This window comes from Diadema antillarum, unplaced genomic scaffold (assembly GCF_040938485.1).
Source record: "Diadema antillarum isolate AM-2024a unplaced genomic scaffold, OU_Dant_1.0 seq00001265_RagTag, whole genome shotgun sequence".
Taxonomy (NCBI): domain Eukaryota; kingdom Metazoa; phylum Echinodermata; class Echinoidea; order Diadematoida; family Diadematidae; genus Diadema; species Diadema antillarum.
Genome location: NW_027272047.1, coordinates 70,940 through 92,304, shown reverse-complemented (window position 1 = coordinate 92,304; position 21,365 = coordinate 70,940). Strand labels below are relative to the sequence as shown.

Genomic DNA, 21,365 nt, shown 5'->3' with positions numbered 1-21,365 from the left:
ACTTTGCTACACCAGAGTGGGTTCCCTAATCAATCTTAAATTAGGTCAAGTTTGGGTATGGATTATTGAATACTGATGACAGAATTTGGCAAGTTTAATAAGAAAAGTGCCTTAGCACTTAAAGGCTTAATATCCACATGCAGTTGTGACCTTCTTTTTTTCTGTTCACTGTAAATATGTAACACTTTACACATTAACAAATATTTTACAATTGATGAAACATGGAAAGAAGCTTACAATATCTTTGAATAAATGATCTGTATACATGAACATAGACAGCTAGAATGATTGAGTGATAGATAGATAGATAGATATTGGTTTTTCTGATCAATCAAACAAATTGTGTGCCATCGGTGTACATTTAGATACAAAACAATACAATAATTCTCTTCATTAAGCACAGTGATTACATAATATCATAAGTCTGCCTGCTTGCTCTCTCTGTCAAATTTCATGCAGGATCCACAAGAATGTTGCGCTGATGAACATCGCGAACGTCCTTCATCGTGGTCATCTCTCCAACGATGCTGCCATCCTGGCCCAAGCTGCTCTCGAAGTCGAAGACGACATCGACATCGTTTACTTCACCTTGGGCAACATCTACGCTGTAAGTGCTGTGAGAATATAGCCCCCTTTCCCTGTGTCCGCAAGCCCCATTTAATATATAATAAGATTTTTAAAAATGTTGTGTACAATTAGACAATCAGAGCAAACACCGAATTGATCAGTGTTTTAAAGGGACTGTACAGTACTGGTTGAGGTGGGAATTCATGTTTTGAACATTCCTAAGTGAGATAATGAGAAACCTCTTATGAAATATGAAAGAGCGTGTAATTTTAAGAAGGACTCAACGTTTATTTGATGAAAATTGGTTTTCAAATGGCTGAGTTATCAAAAAAAGTGATACAAAAGCGTAATGATAAAAGGCGACAGGCCACGCCTTTTTTTAGGATCTCTTTGTTTCACCTTGTTTTTGGATATCTCAGCCATTTCAAAACCGATTTTCATCAAATAACCTTTAAGATACCCCTTAGAATTGCATGCTCTTTGACATCTCATGGAATGGTTCTGAATTTCTTGCAAAACGTTATAAGCTAAATCCTCACCTCGACCAGAACTGTACACACCCTTTGACACTGATCAATTTGGTGCTTATTTATGTTGATGCAGGGCAATTAGTCAATCAGTTGCAATGAAAACTAAGACTTGTTTAGATATATAGCACATACGGTATTCATATATAGGCCTGTAGCCCAGTGAATGTGGTTTCGGTATCCCTACCTTCCAGGCCATCGGAGAATACAACCGCTCTAGCGAGTGTTTTGGACACACAGCTAGGATCAACCCAGCCCTGGGGGCCGCAGAAAAGCGACAACATGCAGTCAAGTGTCACCAGAAGCTGGAGGGCGCCCTCGAGGCTCAACACTCGTAAGTTTTTCAATAGCTTCTCACTCACAGCTGTTCAAACAATTTCTCTTTTAATGTGTCATGTACAGTCTGCCTATAGGAACATGCAGCCAAACAGGCATTTGTCTTCAGCAAGTTCCTTCAATTTTATGGTTTCTTGATGATAATTATACTTAAGCACCTTAGCCTCTTCCAAGTTTGATTCTATCAATGTCAAAAGCTTCATCATTATCCCTTCCCTCTTCCTCATTTGTCCTACTAATCATCATCACCATCACCATCATCAACATCTTTATCATCATCATCATCACCATCACCACCACCATCAACATCATCACCACCGTCATCATCATCATCATCACGATCACCACCACCATCACCATCATCACCACCATTATCATCACCACCATCATCATCACGAACATCAACACCATCATCATCACTACCATCACCATCATCATCACCACCATCACCATCACCATCACCATCACCATCACCATCACCATCACCATCACCATCACCATCACCATCACCATCACCATCACCATCACCATCACCATCACCATCACCATTACCATAACCTTCACCATCACCATCACCACCATTATCACCATCATCATCATCACCATCATTACCATCTTCACTATCATCACCATTATCATCATCATCCTCATCACCATCATCACCATCACCATTACCAACATGCCCATCACCATCACCATCATCACCATCATCATCACCACCACCACCATTCACCATCATCATCACCACCACCATCATCACCATCATCATCATCACCATTATTACCACAACCATGATCATCACAATCACCACCACCATCACAATTATCACCTTCATCATCATCACCATCACCACCATCACCGTCACCACCACCACAATCATCATCATTATCTCACCTGCCACAGGTCCCTGCAACGGACCCTGGCGGAGCTGAAGGACTACCAGACCAAGCAGGAGTACTTTCTGGAGCTGCAGAAGAAGATGTGGAGTCAGCAGCGCAAGGCGGAGGAGCAGTTTGAGGCCAACCTCAGCTACCAGAAACACCGCTTCCTCCAGGAGATGGGTGAGAGGAGAGCTTTGAAATTCATGACAATCATTTCCAGAGAGAGGATAAGATGAGAGGATCAGCGAAACATTCAAATCTTCAGATACGCTTTAGGAGTGGATTAGTAGAGCTTTTAATCTGTTGAAATTGTTGCCTTATACTTTGGCAGGTGTCAATGGTAAAATGTGTAATCACAGAATCAGCTCATTCGCAATGGATCAAGATTAACTGTTCTAGTCTTGCTCTGAATAGTATCTTGCAGAACTGTTCGTGGACCTTAAATTCTACATTGAATCAATTAGCAGCACACCAAAGAAAACAAGTGGTAGCTACTATGATAGATGTTGGAGGTTGAAAAGTTTATTGAGCATGGATTCGGGGAAAAAGGAATAGCAGATAGCAACATGATTACTTGTTTTTCTTTGTTCAGAAAAAAAAACTTTCTTCCCCACGTGAGGCCCGATTCTGTGGTCATCATACAATAATTGTTTAAAGTGTTTATGTGCATTTGTTTCTCATTACACATCATCTGCATCTGCATGATAAAGCCAAAGCAGTGCCATTGTAGTTCTGGTGGTTTCCAATTAAAGTTCAAGGATTCAGATTCCTAGTGTAGATTTCTCTCACCATTTATTTTACTCTCAATCTCTCTCTCAATCTCTGTATTTCTCAATCTCTCTTTATTCATCTATCTTTCTCTTTCTCTCTCTCCTTCTCTCCCTCTTTCCCTGTATATCTCCATCTCACCGCATCTCTCTCTCACTAATCTATCTTCATATCTTTCTATCTATCTATCTACCTATCTATCTATCTTTCTATCTATCTATCTATCCATCTATCTATCTATCTATCTATCTATCTATCTATTCATCTATCTAACTCTTTATCTGTCTATCTGTCCATCTGTCTGTTTTTCTCTGTCTCTTTATCTATCTATCTATCTGTCTATCTATCTATCTATCTATCTGTCTATCTATCTATCTATCTATCTATCTGTTTATCTATCTATCTGTCTATCTATCTGTCTATCTATCTATCTGTGTATCTATCTATCTATCTACCTATCTGTCTGTCTATCTATCTATCTGTCTATCTATCTATCTATCTATCTATCTATCTATCTACCTCTCTACCTCTCTTTCTGTTCATCTCTCTATCTCTCCTGATGATAATATGACATTCTCCTCCTTTATAAAGGTGAGAACCCAAAGTGTGAAGTGAGCCACTTGGGATCAGGGACTCAGTTCTTGATGTGCCGGCGGGACGGCATTCCGGAGTCCGACATCTACGGCCTGCCAGTTGACGAGGAGAAGGAGATCGAAGTGGTGGATGAATCTTTGCTGCAGGATAACTGTGTCGTATTTCCCAATGGGGTAGGTGCTAAATCAGTTTGTACTTTTACCATCTGGGCCTGGCTGCATAAAATTTGCCATGGATAACTTTACAGGTAATGGTAACTAACATACATCACGACTGTTCCATGGCCTCACAAATCCAAGAAATCACTGATGGTTACTATCGATTGCGGAGTTACCATTAATTATACATTTACTATGGTATTATGTAACAGGGTCCTGTTCATAATAACAGCAGCAGCGTACATGTTTATTTATTATTCTGATTAATTTCTTATTTTTTTAATCAGGAAAAGAACTGTCTGAATCTGAGTTTGGAAGGAACCCATGAAGAGATGGAATATGCCCACCCAGTGGATCCTGTCTCTGTCACACCCCTGTCTGGCAGAATGGATCAGCCCAACAATGATGCGTGTAGCAAGTGGACCAGTAGTAACACTAGCTGGAAGGAATACACACAGCAGCTCCTTCCATTGTCAAATAGGGCAAGGTAAGGTCAGGATGGATTGAAGCCAGGTGTGGTAAATCTGAATATAGAGTCAAGAAAAGCATTTCAAGTTTGCATCAATTGTAATAAAGATTCATGTGTCTTAAAAATAGGGCACACGAAAAGTTTTGATATTGTCAGAAGTGGCTGAATCTTTGACAAATTATCTTTAATGCACAGGGCCTCTACCACTTTCACGGCTGTAGTGATAAAGCTTGTCTCAAGGTAGGGAACTCTATAGTGTACTAAAGTGTGGTGTCATAGACATTCATTGCTATGATACTGGTTCTAAACAACCTCACCTGGCCTGAATGTGGTTGCTACCCATGCTTGCAATTGTTTCCAACAAGACTACTGAAGTATACCCAGAGACTCTAACCCCAAGCACCTTCTGATCTGGAGATTCTCCCGCCTGAAACCCCTAGCAAACGGGAGACCCCAAGTTGATGTGCGCAAAGCGCGAAGTTCCTTGCGGCCGGGGTCCAGCTCTATAGGGTTCTAGATGCTCTCTCGTGCTGTCTAAGGCTTATTTTTCAACATACGATGGCAATAAGTGAGAAATCCTTTCCAACGGGAGACACAGAGCCAGGGCAGGAGAAATTCAATCTCAAGCGGGAAGAACGGGAGATTTGGCAAAAATGGGCTTTCGGCGGGAGATCTCCCGTCGAAAGTGGGAGAGTTGGAGTCTCTGCATACCAAAAGAATGTGACATAATCGGTGTGGTTTTCCATTCACCATCAATGGTTTACAGTTCAATGTAATGTTCTACTCTGCAAGACATGTAGCGAGACCTTGAACTTCGTGGATTTTGGTACAAATTTGGATGACCTTCTGCATCTCAGATACGAATCTACGAGATGATTTATAACTGTGACTAAAGAATTTATCTCATACATGTACTGTAAAAGTGGAAATTTTCGCGGTGTTCAAATTTTCGCGCATTTCGCGCAACCAGAAACTAGCACGAAAATAAAAGCAGGCGAATATTTTTGCTTGCCATATGTGCCTGTGCGTGATGTCTTGATTCCGCGGAATGAAAAACACGCGAAACTCTTCCGACCCGGCCAAGTGCGAAAAATGAGTCACGCGAAAATATCCACTTTTACAGTATTTCAATGTTGCTATGGGTAGGAGCAAGCTAGCTCTAAATTTTCAATCCAGCTTTGCTCATGTAGAAAGCAAAATGCATAAATTGATGTGAAGAAAAACATTCTCAAGAAAATTGGCAATGAAGCCCAATATCAAAGGGATGGTACAATTTTAGTTAAGATGGGTTATCTAGATATTAACTTTTTGCAAGAGTATTAGAACTATATGAAATATGAAAGAGTATGCAATTTTAAAAGTAATTTAAAGTTTATGTGATGAAAATCGGTTTTGAAGTGGCTGAGATATCAAAAAACAAAGTAAAACAAAGTGGTCCTAATGGAAGGTGGGTCAGATCTTTTATTAAGATTTCTTTGTTTTGATTTTTCTCAGCCATTGCAAAAGCGATTTTGATAAAAAAAGCTTTGAATTCCTCTTAGAATTGTATGCTTTTTTAAATTTCATATCAAAAGTGGTTTCTAATTTTCTCGCATAAAAAAAGTTTGAAATGTGAAGCCCCATCTCAATCAAAACTAACAGTTTACCACTGGGTGCAGTGATTTCAAAAATGTTTCAGTTATCACATTTGATGCATATGTATAGGTAGGTTGTATCACATTTATATCCTACCATATAAAAATTTTGCAATAAAACCTGAAATATAAGAAGATATCACTAATTTATCTCATTAAACCATGACCATTGAGGATTTATTCCAGAAACAGTTTTATTTCATGTATAACTATTGTTCACTTTGTGTATATTCGACAATACTTAACATTGATTATCCTGATCAACCCTTCACATTGGTTGTTTCTAACCCTAAACTCACATTCTAGAACTATTTTGAAGCACTAAATCTGGGTTTTGTTTCATCTGCAAAATTAAACCTTTAAGATTAACTTATTTTCTCCCAGTTTGGAAGTTCTGAAGACCAACATTGATTTCTCTGGGTCTGTGATGGACCTGGAGGTACCGACGTGTTCCAGCATGTTTCCGCTGCTAGAGGGCGCTACTCAGGTGGACTTTGTGGAGGCCATCACCAAGAAGGCATCCCTCCCGACCTCTGACCCCCCTCAGAGTCTCCGCCAGGTACGGACAGTGCATTGACCTCTTGACCACTCATTTCTCATCAGAATGCCTGAGGATATTTGTGCAGGGAGGGGTGCTGATATGATAATGTAGGGTAAATTTACATACATTGAATGTCATATGATACATAAAGAGAGCATGTTAAGTATAACTTTTTTGCGTGAGTGATTTTTTGCATTCGGTCAAAAGAAAATAGTGTTAAATATAAAAGGCAATAATCTTTGCGTGCTATAATTTCCCACAGGTTTCCTGTTGTACGAAATGCACAGAAACTCCACACCACGGAAATTTCCTTTTTTACAGTTTCCATGTCTATGAGGAGATCTTGTGTGTTTGTGTATGTGTGTGTGCATGCACGTGTGTCTATGTGTAACCAGGCCAGTATTATTGAACATTTTTCACTGAGGATCATATTTCTGTATCCACGGGACAATGAAGTATCAAGAGAATGGGCGTACTTGATGCTACGTTGCTGCAGCCGTATCAGATAACAACATTTCTTCTGTACTCTTCCAGGCTTCTTTCTCGGCAGATTTCATATAAGTAAAAGATATGCATTGCAGGAAAATCTTGCCAGCTATTATTTGCAGCAACGACATCCTCAGAGTTTGTGGCTTTGTTGTTATCTATTTGACATCAGATGAAAAAAAAATAAATAAAAACCCTTCGGGGATAATTTGCTTTGCCAGGTAATTACAGTAACACTCTGATGAGAGCCTGTATTTATGAAATTCAAAAGGCATGTAAAATTCCTTGTAAATACTGTAAAATGGATAGTTTTGGATGACTAATTTTTTGCACTTGGCCAGACGAAAAGAGTTTCGCGTGTTTTTAATTCCGCGGAATCAAGACATCAACCACTGGAACATACGGCATGCAAAAATATTCGCATGCTTTTATTTTCGCGCTTTTTTCTGGTTGCGCGAAATGTGCGAAAATTTCAACACCGCGGAAATTTCCACTTTTACAGTACTGTGCATTGAATGCCAGTGGCAATTTACAAAACTTTCAGACTGTGAGAAAGGTGCTCGGCACCAATTCACAAAAAATTTCATGCCGCAAATGTGTCTCGCTATAGAGTAATTTGGCTTCGGTTCAGTTGGTAGAGTAGTTGGGTGGTTAGCAGTGTGAGTAGGTGATGGGTTCAAATCCCAGGTTGATTCTTTCTCCTTCCCTGCATGGTCTTTTAGCATTTAGATTGTGCATTTAATCTTTACAAAGAATCAAAATGCCGGGTAGTGGGGAAAAAAGACAAAACTGACAAGAAATTTCCCGTTTGAATGGCAGAAAGTGATGAGAGAGTTAAATTCTTTTGATTTTGTCTCTTTGTTAGATGTTTGAAGAATTCCTTGCCCAACACAAGATGTCTGAAGAGGAGTTTGGATTTCGAGTCGCAATCGGTGTAGCAGCGCGTCAGGTAAAGTGAAAGAAGAATTTCTTGCTATTGTTGTCCATTTGTTAATGATAAATTCTAGCAATCATTGAAATGATCTTATTTGTATAAGCTCTTTTTCTTCTCATTTACATTAAAAAAAAACATTAAAAAAAACACATATTTGACCTGCTTTTCAGAAACTGCCATTTTTTGGCTGAATGAAAATAGGACCAACACAGAAACTCAAAGAAATTGAGTAATGAATGTGTGAAAATATAACAATGCAGTACAAAGGTGAACATCACCGGAAAGACAAAAGAGGAGTAGATTGTGGAATTTCTTCTGTTTTTTCAATGTTATTAAGTTGTAGGTAATGGTTATGACATCTTTTATTTCAAGTGATGAAAGTCTATAAAATGTTCAGCATTTAACAAATTTTAATTCATTGATGCATTCTTTCTCTGCAAATAGGAAATCAAGGATCGATGGCTGGTCTTTAATGGGGCCAGCATCTACTGGCGTCTCCACGGCGACAACTTCAACGCCATCGAGTGCCTCCGGAGGGCGCTGTTCCATGCCCCTGCGGACCAGATAGACTTGCCGCTGACCAACATGGCGCTGATCCTGTATGACTTGGACCTACCCGAGGACGCAACCCAGATCCTGAGGATGGGTCTGCCAGTCAGTAATCTCAAGGTTAGGTCCAGCTCTTGGAATGATACTCTATACCCAGAAGTTTTCATAGGCAGGAGACACTTGTGAATATTTTTTGGAGCCAACTTTTTTTTTTTTTTTTTTTTTTTTTTTAAAGTAAAATGCAGTCAAAAGTTTTTTGTCTATAAAGTGAATTGAATGCTAGTTATGTGTTAATTTGAAAAGGTTTCATGCTGCAAAAAGCCAAAGGGGGATCATGGGCTCCAATTTGTGAAAGTTTAAACCCTATTTTAACCGGGCTATTTGAGACCAAGTTTTTACGGGGGGGGGTCAATTTGATCCCCTTCCAGATCTCGGCCGCCGATCGCGCGATCGCCGCAAAATTTTGCCTGAACATAGAGCCGGATGTCAACTAAAAGATTACATGGTCATACGATGGAAAAATTTTTATTTTATATTTTTTGATAAATTGATTATGCAAATGTACGCATGAAATCATATTTTCACCTAAAACTCCATCTAAAAGAATGAAGGATTGCTAAATTTTTGTGTCAGAGTTCCTCAAGACACATCAAACAATTTTCTTGTAAAAAGATAGCGCAATCAAAATCAGTTTCTTTTGTTTTGTATTGTTTTGTTAATTTCTTATGTATTTTTTTGTTTTTTCGACCTATTGTTTTCTATTGTTTTTTGCCAAAATTTGTTGCAGGCACTTTTTCAAGCTTATCTACATAAGAATTGATTAATTTCAATGTTCAAAAGTTGAAATGATCTAATTTATATCAATTAAACAAAAAAACACAATTTGCATTGGATTTGCACACGAAATCATGAATTTGAGCTGTTTTCGGGTTGACATGCATATATGCTAAACATTGCGTAACTTCAGAATGGTGTACCTGGACGTCGCAAATTTGGTCTCAAAATATGCGGGAGACTTCAATGAAAAAAGTAATGAAACGACGCGGCAAAATCTTTGCGCGTTGCGGAATCGTGGCGCGAAATGTCGAGGGGGGGGTCAATTTGACCCCCCCCCCCCCAGTTAAAATAGGGTTAATGCTGTGAATGTTTCTGGTTTTACAGAGTAGACTGTCTTGTGTCCTGTCGGAAAGATGGGACAATCCTAGTTAGTTGTAGTACCCTGGTGTGGCAGGGTTGTTATTTCATTGGTCTGGGAGAAGTTATTGACTCATGCAATTTCAATCAGCTAGTTGTTGTTAGATGAAATCAAAGCCCTCATATCTTATCCAATCCAGAAACTTAAAGAGACTGTTCTTGTTGTTGTTGTGAGTTCAGATACCATATCTTCCATGGGTATCTGGTTGTGTGTTTGCGTGTATTTGATGTGACCACTACAGAACTATGTAAGAAAGCTTTTAAGCAGGCTGCCATGGCTGTACAAACCCTCTGAAGGACTTTAGACTGAATTCAGACTGAAATGAGCTACTAAATTTTTGGATTGCCAGGTGAATATCATTCTGACAATAGCTGTCATACAGCTGGCTTGCACTGCTCTACCTGTTCATATTGTTTGGTGTATGTTTAATCCAGTTGGCATCACATAGATCCTCAAAACAGCAACTCCTTGTGGTAGGTATGAAAATTAGCAGCTGACTTCAGTCTGTAAATTCTCCTCTTGAAAATGCCCGAACTAAAGACATCTGCTGGGCCCCGTTTTGTAAAAAGTTGTGATGATGGTAACTCTTGCAGGAACTGCAGTTGTCGTGGTAATGACTGGAATCCAACTTCTTGATTGGTTGTTGCTTTTGGAAGTTGATGTTCCAGCAAGCATAGGCGCCGGAAGTGGGGGGGCAGGGGGGGCGGCCGCCCCCCCAATCCAAAAAGTGGGGGGGCAAAACGCATTTTTGCCCCTCCAAAAAGCCCCCCCCCCCCCAAAAAAAAAAATGATAATAATAAGAATAAGAATAAATGAATAAACAAAGAAAATAAAATAAATATGTATATATATGAATAAAAGGGAAAAAATATGGCTACAAACGGCAGCTTTTGGACTGTAAAATGTCAAAATTTTCAAGCTCGCTCGCTTCGCTCGCTCGCATCCAGCAGTTGAGCCCGGTGCGCCTCCCCCTTAATTTCTAAAGCGAAAAACATAGCTACGACGGCAGTTGTTGGACTCTAGAATGTAAAAATTTTCAAGCTCTCTCGCTTCGCTCACTCGCATTGAATCGTTATGCCATTCTCCTAATGTTGCTGACAGTAATTGCCAGCAGTTGCGCCCGATGCCCCCACCCCTTAATTTCCAAAGCGAAAGATAAATATAGCTACAAACGGGAGTTTTTGGACTGTAACATGTCAAAATTTTCAAGCTTGCTCGCTTCGCTCGCTCGCATTGAATCGTTATATGCCACTCTTCTTACGTTGTTGCCAGTAATTGCCAGCAGTTGAGCCCGATGCCCCCCCCTTAATTTCCAAAGCGAAAGATATAGCTACAAACGGGAGTTTTGGGACTGTAACATGTCAAAATTTTCAAGCTCGCTCGCTTCGCTCGCATTGAATCGTTATGCCACTCTCCTAACGTTGCTGCCAGTAATTGCCAGCAGTTGCGCCCGATGCCCCCCTTAATTTCCAAAGCGAAAGATATAGCTACAAACGGGAGTTTTTGGACTGTAAAATGTCAAAATTCTCAAGCTCGCTCGCTTTGCTCGCTCGCATTGAATCGTTATGCCATTCTCCTAATGTTGCTGCCAGTAATTGCCAGCAGTTGCGCCCGATGCGCCGCCCCATTAATTTCCAAAGTGAAAGATATAGCTACAAACCCCAGTTTGGGGACTGTAGAATGTCAAAATTTTCAAGCTTGCTCGCTTCGCTCGCTCGCATTGAATCGTTATGCCATTCTCCTAATGTTGCTGCCAATAATTGCCAGCAGTTGCGCCCGATGCGCCCCATTTATTTCCAAAGCGAAATATATAGCTACAATTAAAACTCCAGTTTTGGAACTGTAGAATATCAAAATTTTCAAGCTCGCTCGTTTCGCTCGCTCGCATTTTATTGTTGTGCCATTCACCTTATGTTGCTGACAGTATAATTTGTCGATCGTTTCACACCGTCATTCCATAATCCATGTAAGGAAAACTTACAATGTTCCTCAATGACTGCGTTGTTGAATGTATCACATTCCGTAATGTATTGTAGTCCCATTATTGCTCTCGCACACACGCACAAGCATACAGACCGTCAAAATTACTTTATGGTTCCCCCCATGTTTCGACCCACCGTACGCCGCTTTACATATATATATATATACTCTCTAAAAAAAATCGAGTGAAAATTTTCACTCTAAAAAGAGTGAATACAAAAAAGAGTGAATTTCGAGTGAAATTGGAGTGAATTTTGAGTGAAAATGCTTATTTTCACTCATTTTGGAGTGACGTCAGGGATCACTCGAAGATTTTGGAGTGATCCCTGACGTCACTCCAAAATGAGTGAAAATGAACATTTTCACTCAAAATTCACTCCAATTTCACTCGAAATTCACTCTTTTTTGTATTCACTCTTTTAAGAGTGAATATTTTCACTCGATTTTTTTTAGAGAGTATATATATATATATATATATATATATATATATATATATATATATATAATAGATATGTGTGCGTGTGTGTGTGTGTGTGTGTGTGTGTGTGTGTATATGTGTATATTGTGTAACATATGCATGGTCTAATCTTGAGCCCCCTCCAATGTTTGCCCCCCCAATCCAAAACTGCTTCCGGCGCGCCTGCTAGCAAGAGTTGCTGTCCTAATTTTTTTTCATTAAATGGGGCCCAGAGCTGTCACAGGAAGCTTCCTGTTATAGATGTGATGGGGCAATTTTTCATGTAGTACTGTATAAGCGTTATTTTCGCTAGGGTTTAATTTTCGCAAATTTCGCGCATCAATGTTGCATCAGGAATTCAACAACACATGAAAATGTCGCCATGTGCTGTGATAATAGCACATTTACGAAAGCGTTGGTGTCAATGCACGAAAACAACATCTCGCGAAAATATCTGTACGCAAAAGTAACAGCTTATACAGCACTGTACATGGCAATTTAGATCTGTAAGACAAATTTTCGCAGCAATATGGACCTGTAAGAGAACTTTTGCAAGTGGTTCTATTTACAAGTAAAAAATTTTGCTCATGAATGTTAGCAGCATTGCTAATACAAATCTTGATTTGTTGTGATCATACCCACCAGCCCCCAGCCCGTTTTTTACTGGCCTGTGGCTACGCCTGGGTGGGGAAGTATCGGCAAGCCCTGCAGGAGGTCTCCCTTGCTCACACACTGGACAAGGAACTCCTCGGAGCCAAGGACGTCCTTGATATCGTGGAGTGTTTCCTCAAGGAGACTGGTGGTCAAGACAGAGTGAGTGGAACTTCAATTAACTCTTCATCGTTACCTGTTAAATAATGCCAAGTATATCTGTAATGAAGCTTGTTGAAGTTAGCAGCTGGCGTTAAAGGGATCGTATTGTTTTGGTTGAGACCTAACTTCAGGTTTCTGAGATTTTTGGTGGGATAATGAGAAACCTTGCCAAATATGAAAGAGCATGTACAATTTTTGTAATTCCAAGAGGGATTCAACATTTATTTGATGAAAAATGGCTTTGAAATGGCTAAGATATCCAAAACAGAGCAATCCTAATAAAAGGTGGGACCCACCTTTTATAAGGATCGCTTTGTTTTACTTTATTTTTGGATGTTTCAGGCATTCCAAAACCGATTTTCATCTAATGAAATTTGAATTCCTCTTAGAATGCTGGCATGCTCTCTATGATTTCTTAAGTGGTTTCTTGCTATCTCACAGAAAGTTAAAAGTTACCATCCCTTTAAGCTTGAATGAACATCGCGGAGGTTCCTATGAGCATACTTTCAGTTGTCAAGAGGTGAAAACTGTCTTACCTCCCCTTGATCATGGTAGCGTTGGAAGGAAAACTTTGAAAGCGGTTTCCTCAAAATGGCGATTTCCTATGTTAAAACCACTCAACATACGCTAATAAAATCATCAATATCTCCGCAACCGAGTGCTTTTATGAGTCGTGTTAGATATGAAATTAAAGTGGAAGAGTAAGGGAATAATGTCATGCCATTTTCAGAAAATTAACCTCCCCCGACTTTCGGATCTTTATGTTGAACATGTAGTGGGTCACGTATGATCTTATTCGCAGAGAGTAATAGGAAAAAAAGGAAAACCTCTGAAATGAAAACTTGTTTTTTTTCTCTACTCTCTTTCTGGTGAAAGTACAAGGTGCCAGAAGACGGCATGACCCCCGAGGCGAAGACGGCACATCGCAAGATGGAGTTTGAACGTCATACTGTCTTCATTCACGACGGGAGACAGGTCACGAGGGAGGAGGCTCAACGTAAGGATTCAACAAATCAACCAAATTCCTTTCACCTCTTACTGTCCTTGTCACCAGGGGGACATTTCATGAAGCATTTTGTCCGTCAAAGTTGTCGGACAAATTTGCTCTCGGCCAATCAGATGCAAGGATTTCAGTTGCTTGTAACAGTTTGTCAGAAGAATATCCGACCAAAACGTTTCATGAAATGCCCCCCAGGATGTACATCTTTGAGGGAAAAAGTTTTAAAATGATATGTTTGCACCAAAGATTTCATCAGTTTTCCTATTTAAAGATGAGGAAACATGAAGAGACATGAACTAAGAGATTTTGAATTCAGAACTTGAAAAATATCAAAGTTTTTCGTGTCCACAGATATCAACTTTACATTTTCTATTCTTCCACTTTTTCGTATTATTATTTTTGTCATTGTTATTGATTACTTCTGCCAAGGGGGTTATGATTTTTCCGGCATTGGTTTGCTTGTTTATTTGTTTGTCTGTCTGTTTGCAAAATTTAAGTCAAAAAATTGGGAATGGATTTGGATAAAACCTAGAGGAAGAGTTGATAATCCCATACGGAAAAGATGATTAAATGTTGGTAGTGACCCAGAAATTTGTATGAATTTTTGAAGGATTTTGTATCTTTTGGCAAATAGGGTCATTGAACTTGGGAGTTCAAGCTGCGCGTATTTGAGGTTTGCATACGCGCACTAAAGTGCATGCTCTGCTCAAGGTGCCGCGCAGGAAGAAGTTGGTGAGGTAATCAAGGCTTCTTTATATTGGGAAATTGGTCGTGTACATGGGTGAAAATAAGCTGCTTGGCGGAGGTCTGTGCTCTCTTAATGCTTTTCTAGTTATTATTAATGCTGTTATCATATTGTTACATGGATTATTACAGTTGTATATTTTTGTTTTTTGGGGTTTTATCGTTCCATATTCCATGTTTCAACAAATAAACCATAAACATGACCAAAAAATTGCATTGGTTGATTTGTCAAATACAGCAGTTAAGACAATTAAACATGAGTATGTGCACCCATGATTTTTTTTTTTTTTATGAAGGCTTCTACTGAGCACTGATTAATTCAGTGCCTATTTACATTGATGTAGGGCAATTTGTCAATCAGTAAAAAACAAAAGTGTACACAAGAATTTCATTAATTTTAATATTGCCTTCATTATCAACATTGTTATCATCTTTGTAGGAATTTATGTTTTATTTTTTTCTCTGACTGATCAACTCCGGTAGAAACTTGTTTAAAAAATCCATTTGAAAGTTAATATAAATAGTGGACTCTTAGATTATAGTCTGTTCCTGTCTATATATGGGTCATGATGAAAATAGACATGCTATTATAATGTTGCTGTATTCAAGTTTTAAATCCTCACATTTTCAAACTTTCCTTCACAGAAGCCCTGCTTGAGAGGGGCCCTCTTCATGACTTGACGTTTACCACCGTCACCACAGAAAAGACGGAGAGCGCCCCCACAGTCAAGACGGAGAGCGAGGTCCTCCCTGCGTGTGTCCAGGGTCCCCCTTTGGATGGTCCCGCCCAGACAGGCACCGCAGATGGCACGGCTGGTAACCCCGGGGTGCAGCGAAATCCTGCCAGTAATGGGGTAAGAACTGACGCACAAATTTGTAGAGAGATAGATACGACAGACAGAGAGAGAGAGAGAGAGAAAGAGCCACAGCCATGTATAAAACAAATAATGAAAAGTTCCTATTTGTGCAATGGAACAAGATTTGGCATTCAACAAAAAAGGGAAGTGCTGTATTTAAAGAGACGAAGCCAATTATAATCATAACATCTTCCACCCATTTCACAAGTATTGTACCATCACACTTAGACCATTTACTACAATAACTGTACACACCATATTTTAGCAAGTCTAAATTTTTGCGAATCGGGACTTCCTGACGATTTCGCAAGTGGTTAAATTCGCGATTTTGGAGTCCTGTACTGAACGGGGAAATGTATGCTTGCACATCACATTCATATCGGGATCAGAGTCAATATTTTTGCATATCTTTATATTCACGAATAACACCTGACTCGTGAAATTCACAAAAATAAAAACCTCATGATATGGTTGCGGTGTACAGTATTTGTATGTAATGTAGAAAACGGATTCAAAAAGGCAAATGCAGCAACTCATCTTCCACCCTGTGTGAGGTTTTGTACCATCAAACTGGTGACCATTTGACTTCACACTTTTACAAATGTATGTCATCACTCCCCATCTAGGATACCTTCAAATCTTGCAAAGCTGGCTCCGTTCCATCCACAGCGTTTGGACCTCAGATACCAGCTGTCCCCGCCCCTGATGTGGGTAAGTTCCAACCCCCTCCTTCCCCAACACTCTTCACCCCTCCCAGCCTCGACTACCACCACTGCTGCGTACTCGCTGCCTCCCACTTTTTCCGTGAGAGGAAAAAACAGATATAAGGAAAATAATGATGATAGTATAGAAATAGCACATGGCACGGCGTGTGGTAGTGTGAGTGCAGTGAACACAAGGTTTCTTTAGATTGGAGCCGCCTCTGCGTACGAGTTGCTTGGCAAGTATGCAGTGTGCACCATCTAAGGATACCGAATGTCCACTGCACTTACAGAGCAAGTTCGCTATTTCTTTTATATAGGAGTGAGTTTTAATGAATAACAAATAAAAAGAAAATCTAACATTAGATCAAATACGCGATGAATGAAAGACAAACGTCAACTTGATAACGGCAGTCTAAAGGCTACCTCACACTGTGCAATTTCTGGTGATACAATGTCACCTCCTCACCTGCTACCACTACTTTATTACTACAGTTAACTACTATTTCTATTACTGCAAAAGTGGATGTTTTCGCACAACTAATTTTTTCGCGCTTGGCCGGCAAGGAGAGTTTCGCGTGTTTTTAATTATGCGGAATCAAGACATCAACTACTGGAACATATGGCACGCAAAAATATTCGCGCACTTTTATTTTCGCGCTAGCTTCTGGTTGCACGAAATGCGCGAAAATGTCCACTTTTAGAGTACTACTTCTACTACTACTACAACCATTGCCATTGCCATTACCACCATCACTACCACTACCACTACCATACCACTACCACTACCATACCACTACCACTACCACTACCACTACCACTACCATACCACTACCATTACCACTACCACTACCACTACCACTGCCACTACCACTACCACTACCATTACCACTACCACTACCACTACCACTACCACTACCACTACCACTACCACTACCACTACCACTACCACTACCACTACCACTACCATTACCTCCACTACTACTACCACTACCACTACCACTACCATTACCACTACCACTACCACTACCACTACCACTACCATTACCTCCACTACCACTACCACTACCACTATGTCCCCTACTACTACCTCTACCACTGCCTCTATCACTACTACCACTGCTACTACTACCACTACCACTACCACTCTTACTACCACTACTCCACTACTACTCTGACAGCAACCTTTCTCTGACCTATCTCCCCCTGTCCAGACGTCCACAAGCTGCTGTCCCAGACTCAGCTGCTGTGGCCTACGGTGGAGGAGTGTGGCACGTTCCGACGGCTGAACCTCAAGGCCTTCTACTCCACCTGGGTCTCGGTCTCCGCCAAGGATCTACGGTGAGTCCTTTGAGGGGAAGAGTCTGGCTCGGTAGTTGGACCACAGGGCCTGATTAAAGCGGGTTTTGGTTATGGTATTAACCCATTCCTTACAGGAACCGGGTGTTCCCAAAATGTAGACCTAAGTACATGCATTTGTGGCCAAAATTCATATTTATTTGTGTTGTACTTCCCAGGAAAATGGCTTTGAGAGAAGATTATGGTTTCCTCTATCAATATCACCATCAGTTTTCTTTTTGCATGAAAAGTATGTCTAATATAGTATCAAATGCCTTTTTCCCAATGTAGTGTGCACTTATTTTGATGTAAAATTTGTATGAAGACGTACATAGCGATCAAGGCTGAGCTCAGTAAATTTTCTTTTTCACTGATCCCATTATGGAGCCTCTTTTTTTTTTATACCAAAAGAGTTTGTAAGCCCATCAGTGCATACTCTATTCATACCTCTCACCTGATCTCTATTTTGCATTGTTCGATGGCACATGTATGTAGTTGACTGTGGAAAGGGGGTATGTGTACATATCGCTTGACTGCTTGTGCGCAGGTTGGTCTACCTGCCAAAAGAATTTGTTTTAGAGCATTGGGGTTTCTTAGAGAATTGTGGGAGAAACAGGTTAATGGGTAAGATTGCTATTGGGGCGACAAAACCTGTATCTTAAATATTTCGGATGTTCAGGAGAGCGTAAAAAAACAAACAAACATGGCAGCCAAAGCATTGTAGCGAATGGCATCACCTTTCCATTGGCATGCCATGGGGGCTTCATTTTGGGGATAAGACAGCCAGAATTTGGACAGGACATCACATGAACAATCATTTATCTAATGATCAACCAAAAAAAAAAAATATGATTTTCACCAAAATTTGAGATACAAGCTACACATTCGTCACCTGATCAATAATATGCAGTCACATGACCACGTTACCTGTCAAAGGCAGAGATGATAGAAGGAGGGGGAAGGAAAACAAATAATCATGGGAAGGTGATTTTGACAATCGAACTTCTAATGTTTCCTGACTTTCATTCTTATTTTTTTTTCATTATCCCTACAAGAATATAGGTCTAATTATATATAAATTTCAAGATTATTGAGTCTCATTTTCATGAAATCATTCAACAGATTTGAAACTCCCAAATTCTCTTTCTTTTGTGTCTGATATTGATGAAGCATCCATTGTGTTTGTTTGATATTACTCTATGCACTGAATTCTACCCAAACATTGTGTGGATTTTCACTTTGTAAGTCTGCAAGCCACTACACCTCATTGAATTTAGGTTAGTTATAACGAAGAGACATAATATTCACCCCCAGGCTTGACGAATACATAGACTTCACAACAATGCTGACACGGGAGGAGCTCGAGATTCAGCCGTACTGCCAACCAGACGAACCCATCAGCATGCACACCTTGGACCACATCCCAGCAATGGCTCAGCGCAGGGACTTAAATTATGAAGCTGAACAGGGTCTCAAGGAGGTTCGAACAACTTACAAATGATAGCCGGAGCCTTTCACATATGAATCATTGCAATCAAAACCGAAACCCTAAACCCTAAATTGCTTTATTTGGTCATTATGAATCAAGTATCTTGATTTTTCTGTCCTTCTGAATCTAAGTCTCTAATCCCATACCAAGCGTAGGTGTTAGAATGTCCATTTTGTAACTGATTTCATTGTGCCCTTAACCAAATTTACTACTCAGTTGTGACTGTTGCACTACCTTTATTAAATGTAGACTTGCTTTGCCATAGATTTTACTAAAATGGCAGTAAAATAATAAGTGAATTAATTTATGAATGACTAAGCCTGATTTGCTTGTATAGATATCATTTGCATGCAGTCATCAAGAAATACAAAATAGAAAAAATTAAGAATTTTTTTTTATCATATACACAAATGACATTCTCATTGAAAATTTAAGATGTATAGTTTTTGGAAATTGTAGCGTACAGTGATTAATGTTAATATGTTGTGTAAAGTAGTCTCCTTTTAGAATGGAGAAAGAATTGAGGAAAATTGAGAGAGAGAGAGAATACAACCAACGTGAAAATTGGGAGGGGGAAGAAATTAAATGATGATATCAAAGTAGGGGGGAAATATTTCAATTCATTATGCAAATTTCATTTGCAATATGAATATCTTTGACTAATATTTCGCCCCTTTGATTTTGTTCTGTCAGGTGATGCAAACTATTCACGGAGGTCACATGTCAGTGGACGAAGTGGGAGCTCGGGTTGCCATAGCGCTGAAAAAGGTGAGTATGAGGGATGGTGGATGTGGTTACCATGGTGACAGTGATGATGATGGTGATGATGATGATGATGATGATGAAGATGGTTAGGGTGATGGTAATAACCATGATGTTAACCTTTTAACCCGTTGAGGACAGGCTGATTTTGCTACAACGTGCATTTCCCATAGACACCTGCCCGAGTATACTCGGGACTTGTCTGCAACGGGTTAAAGAAGCCGACAATGAACAAGATGATGATGGGACACATGTTGTGGAGAATTATAGAAATATGCAAAAGGTTTGCAGATAAGCAGCAGATATTTTCTATCACCCGCAAAAACCGATCTGATGGTTTGAGTGACCATAAACTGGCCTTTATATGGGACTGTAAATGTGGCTATAGTTTACTGTGACAAGGGGGATTTTGGGAACTCTTTGTTAACCATTAGTGTGCTTTGCATGCCAGTTTGCAGAGAAAACTTCATAGGGTTGTACACACTGTCCAAAGTTCCTGGCAGAGAAAGAGTTAAAGAGAACTCTGCTCTACTGATCATCTTTAATGGCAAAATTATGTTCAGATTACACGAAAGCAATCTTCACAAACTAAGGAAGGGGATGAAATGCTTGTATGTTTGATGGAAAATGGTATTGATGAAACTTGTCAATGTAATATATGTTCATGTATTCAAATATTTTTCTCTTAATCTCGGTCAGGACCCAGAATCGTGGGTTGCCACCAACATGGCCGCCCTCTATTGGCGAATTGAAGGAAAGTCTGAGAACGCCCTCGACTGCCTCCGCCACGCCCTGCACTATGCGCCATCCTCAATGAAGGTAGGAATACTCAAATCATTGGTTTTGCAAAACTTGCAAGTTTGGTTATACATTCTCCCTCCCCACCCCCAATATCCATGTCTCTCTTTTCAGATATCATACAACATTTTTAATTAACGAAGTATTATGTACATGCATCTGTAATCAAATTTGATGGATATCGATAAAGATGTCACAATTTTGTATACCCATATTTTGCCAAATTCAGACGTGATGACATACTTGTTTAGTCATTATACATGTACTTTCAGACTGATGTTGATACCCCCAAATCAGGGAAATATGTCTTGTATTTTCATATGAATTAAAATATGTCATGATGGGATAAACAAGTGCAAAGAACTCAGCATGTTTATGGTGTATGTACATTTGGTGTTTTTTTTTTTTTCTTTGAAGATTTCAGAGCACAAAGACAACTTCAACAAAACTTAATTCTTGTCATCCTTTGCATAATAAGCCACTTCTTAGTTAGCTTTCAATATGTGCACAGTGGTACAAATGCCCTTGCCTTTTCTCTCAGTTGGTTACTAGGCACTTCACTTGTTGGTAAAGCAACAGATTGTATAAAGCTTGCCCAGTGCAGCAGTGTGGAATTTTGTTGTGAGAGAGAATGGTCTTCCATAAACCAGGTGACCAGAATGGCCCATCAATCACCATGTATTGAAGGATCCATTTCATTGTTTGCGTGAACCGCATTAACAAAACTTTTTTTTTCCCATGAATATTGTAAAATATGGTCAAAGGCCATGATCAACACTTTATTACT

At 39.7% G+C, this 21,365-nt stretch overlaps 1 protein-coding gene across 1 annotated transcript in view; it reads left to right on the top strand.

Moving 5' to 3' along the window:
• LOC139745414 (tetratricopeptide repeat protein 17-like) overlaps positions 1-21,365 on the top strand; it is a 30,476-nt gene that overhangs the window by 7,498 nt on the left and 1,613 nt on the right. The window contains exons 6-21 of the mRNA XM_071655804.1: positions 460-607; positions 1,289-1,428; positions 2,334-2,491; positions 3,671-3,846; positions 4,119-4,318; positions 6,319-6,493; positions 7,827-7,910; positions 8,340-8,564; positions 12,722-12,889; positions 13,766-13,886; positions 15,279-15,487; positions 16,117-16,294; positions 17,406-17,532; positions 18,844-19,009; positions 19,712-19,786; positions 20,480-20,599. Of these exons, the coding sequence (XP_071511905.1) occupies positions 460-607; positions 1,289-1,428; positions 2,334-2,491; positions 3,671-3,846; positions 4,119-4,318; positions 6,319-6,493; positions 7,827-7,910; positions 8,340-8,564; positions 12,722-12,889; positions 13,766-13,886; positions 15,279-15,487; positions 16,117-16,294; positions 17,406-17,532; positions 18,844-19,009; positions 19,712-19,786; positions 20,480-20,599 (2,470 nt within the window). The remainder of the gene's footprint in view (positions 1-459; positions 608-1,288; positions 1,429-2,333; positions 2,492-3,670; positions 3,847-4,118; positions 4,319-6,318; positions 6,494-7,826; positions 7,911-8,339; positions 8,565-12,721; positions 12,890-13,765; positions 13,887-15,278; positions 15,488-16,116; positions 16,295-17,405; positions 17,533-18,843; positions 19,010-19,711; positions 19,787-20,479; positions 20,600-21,365) is intronic.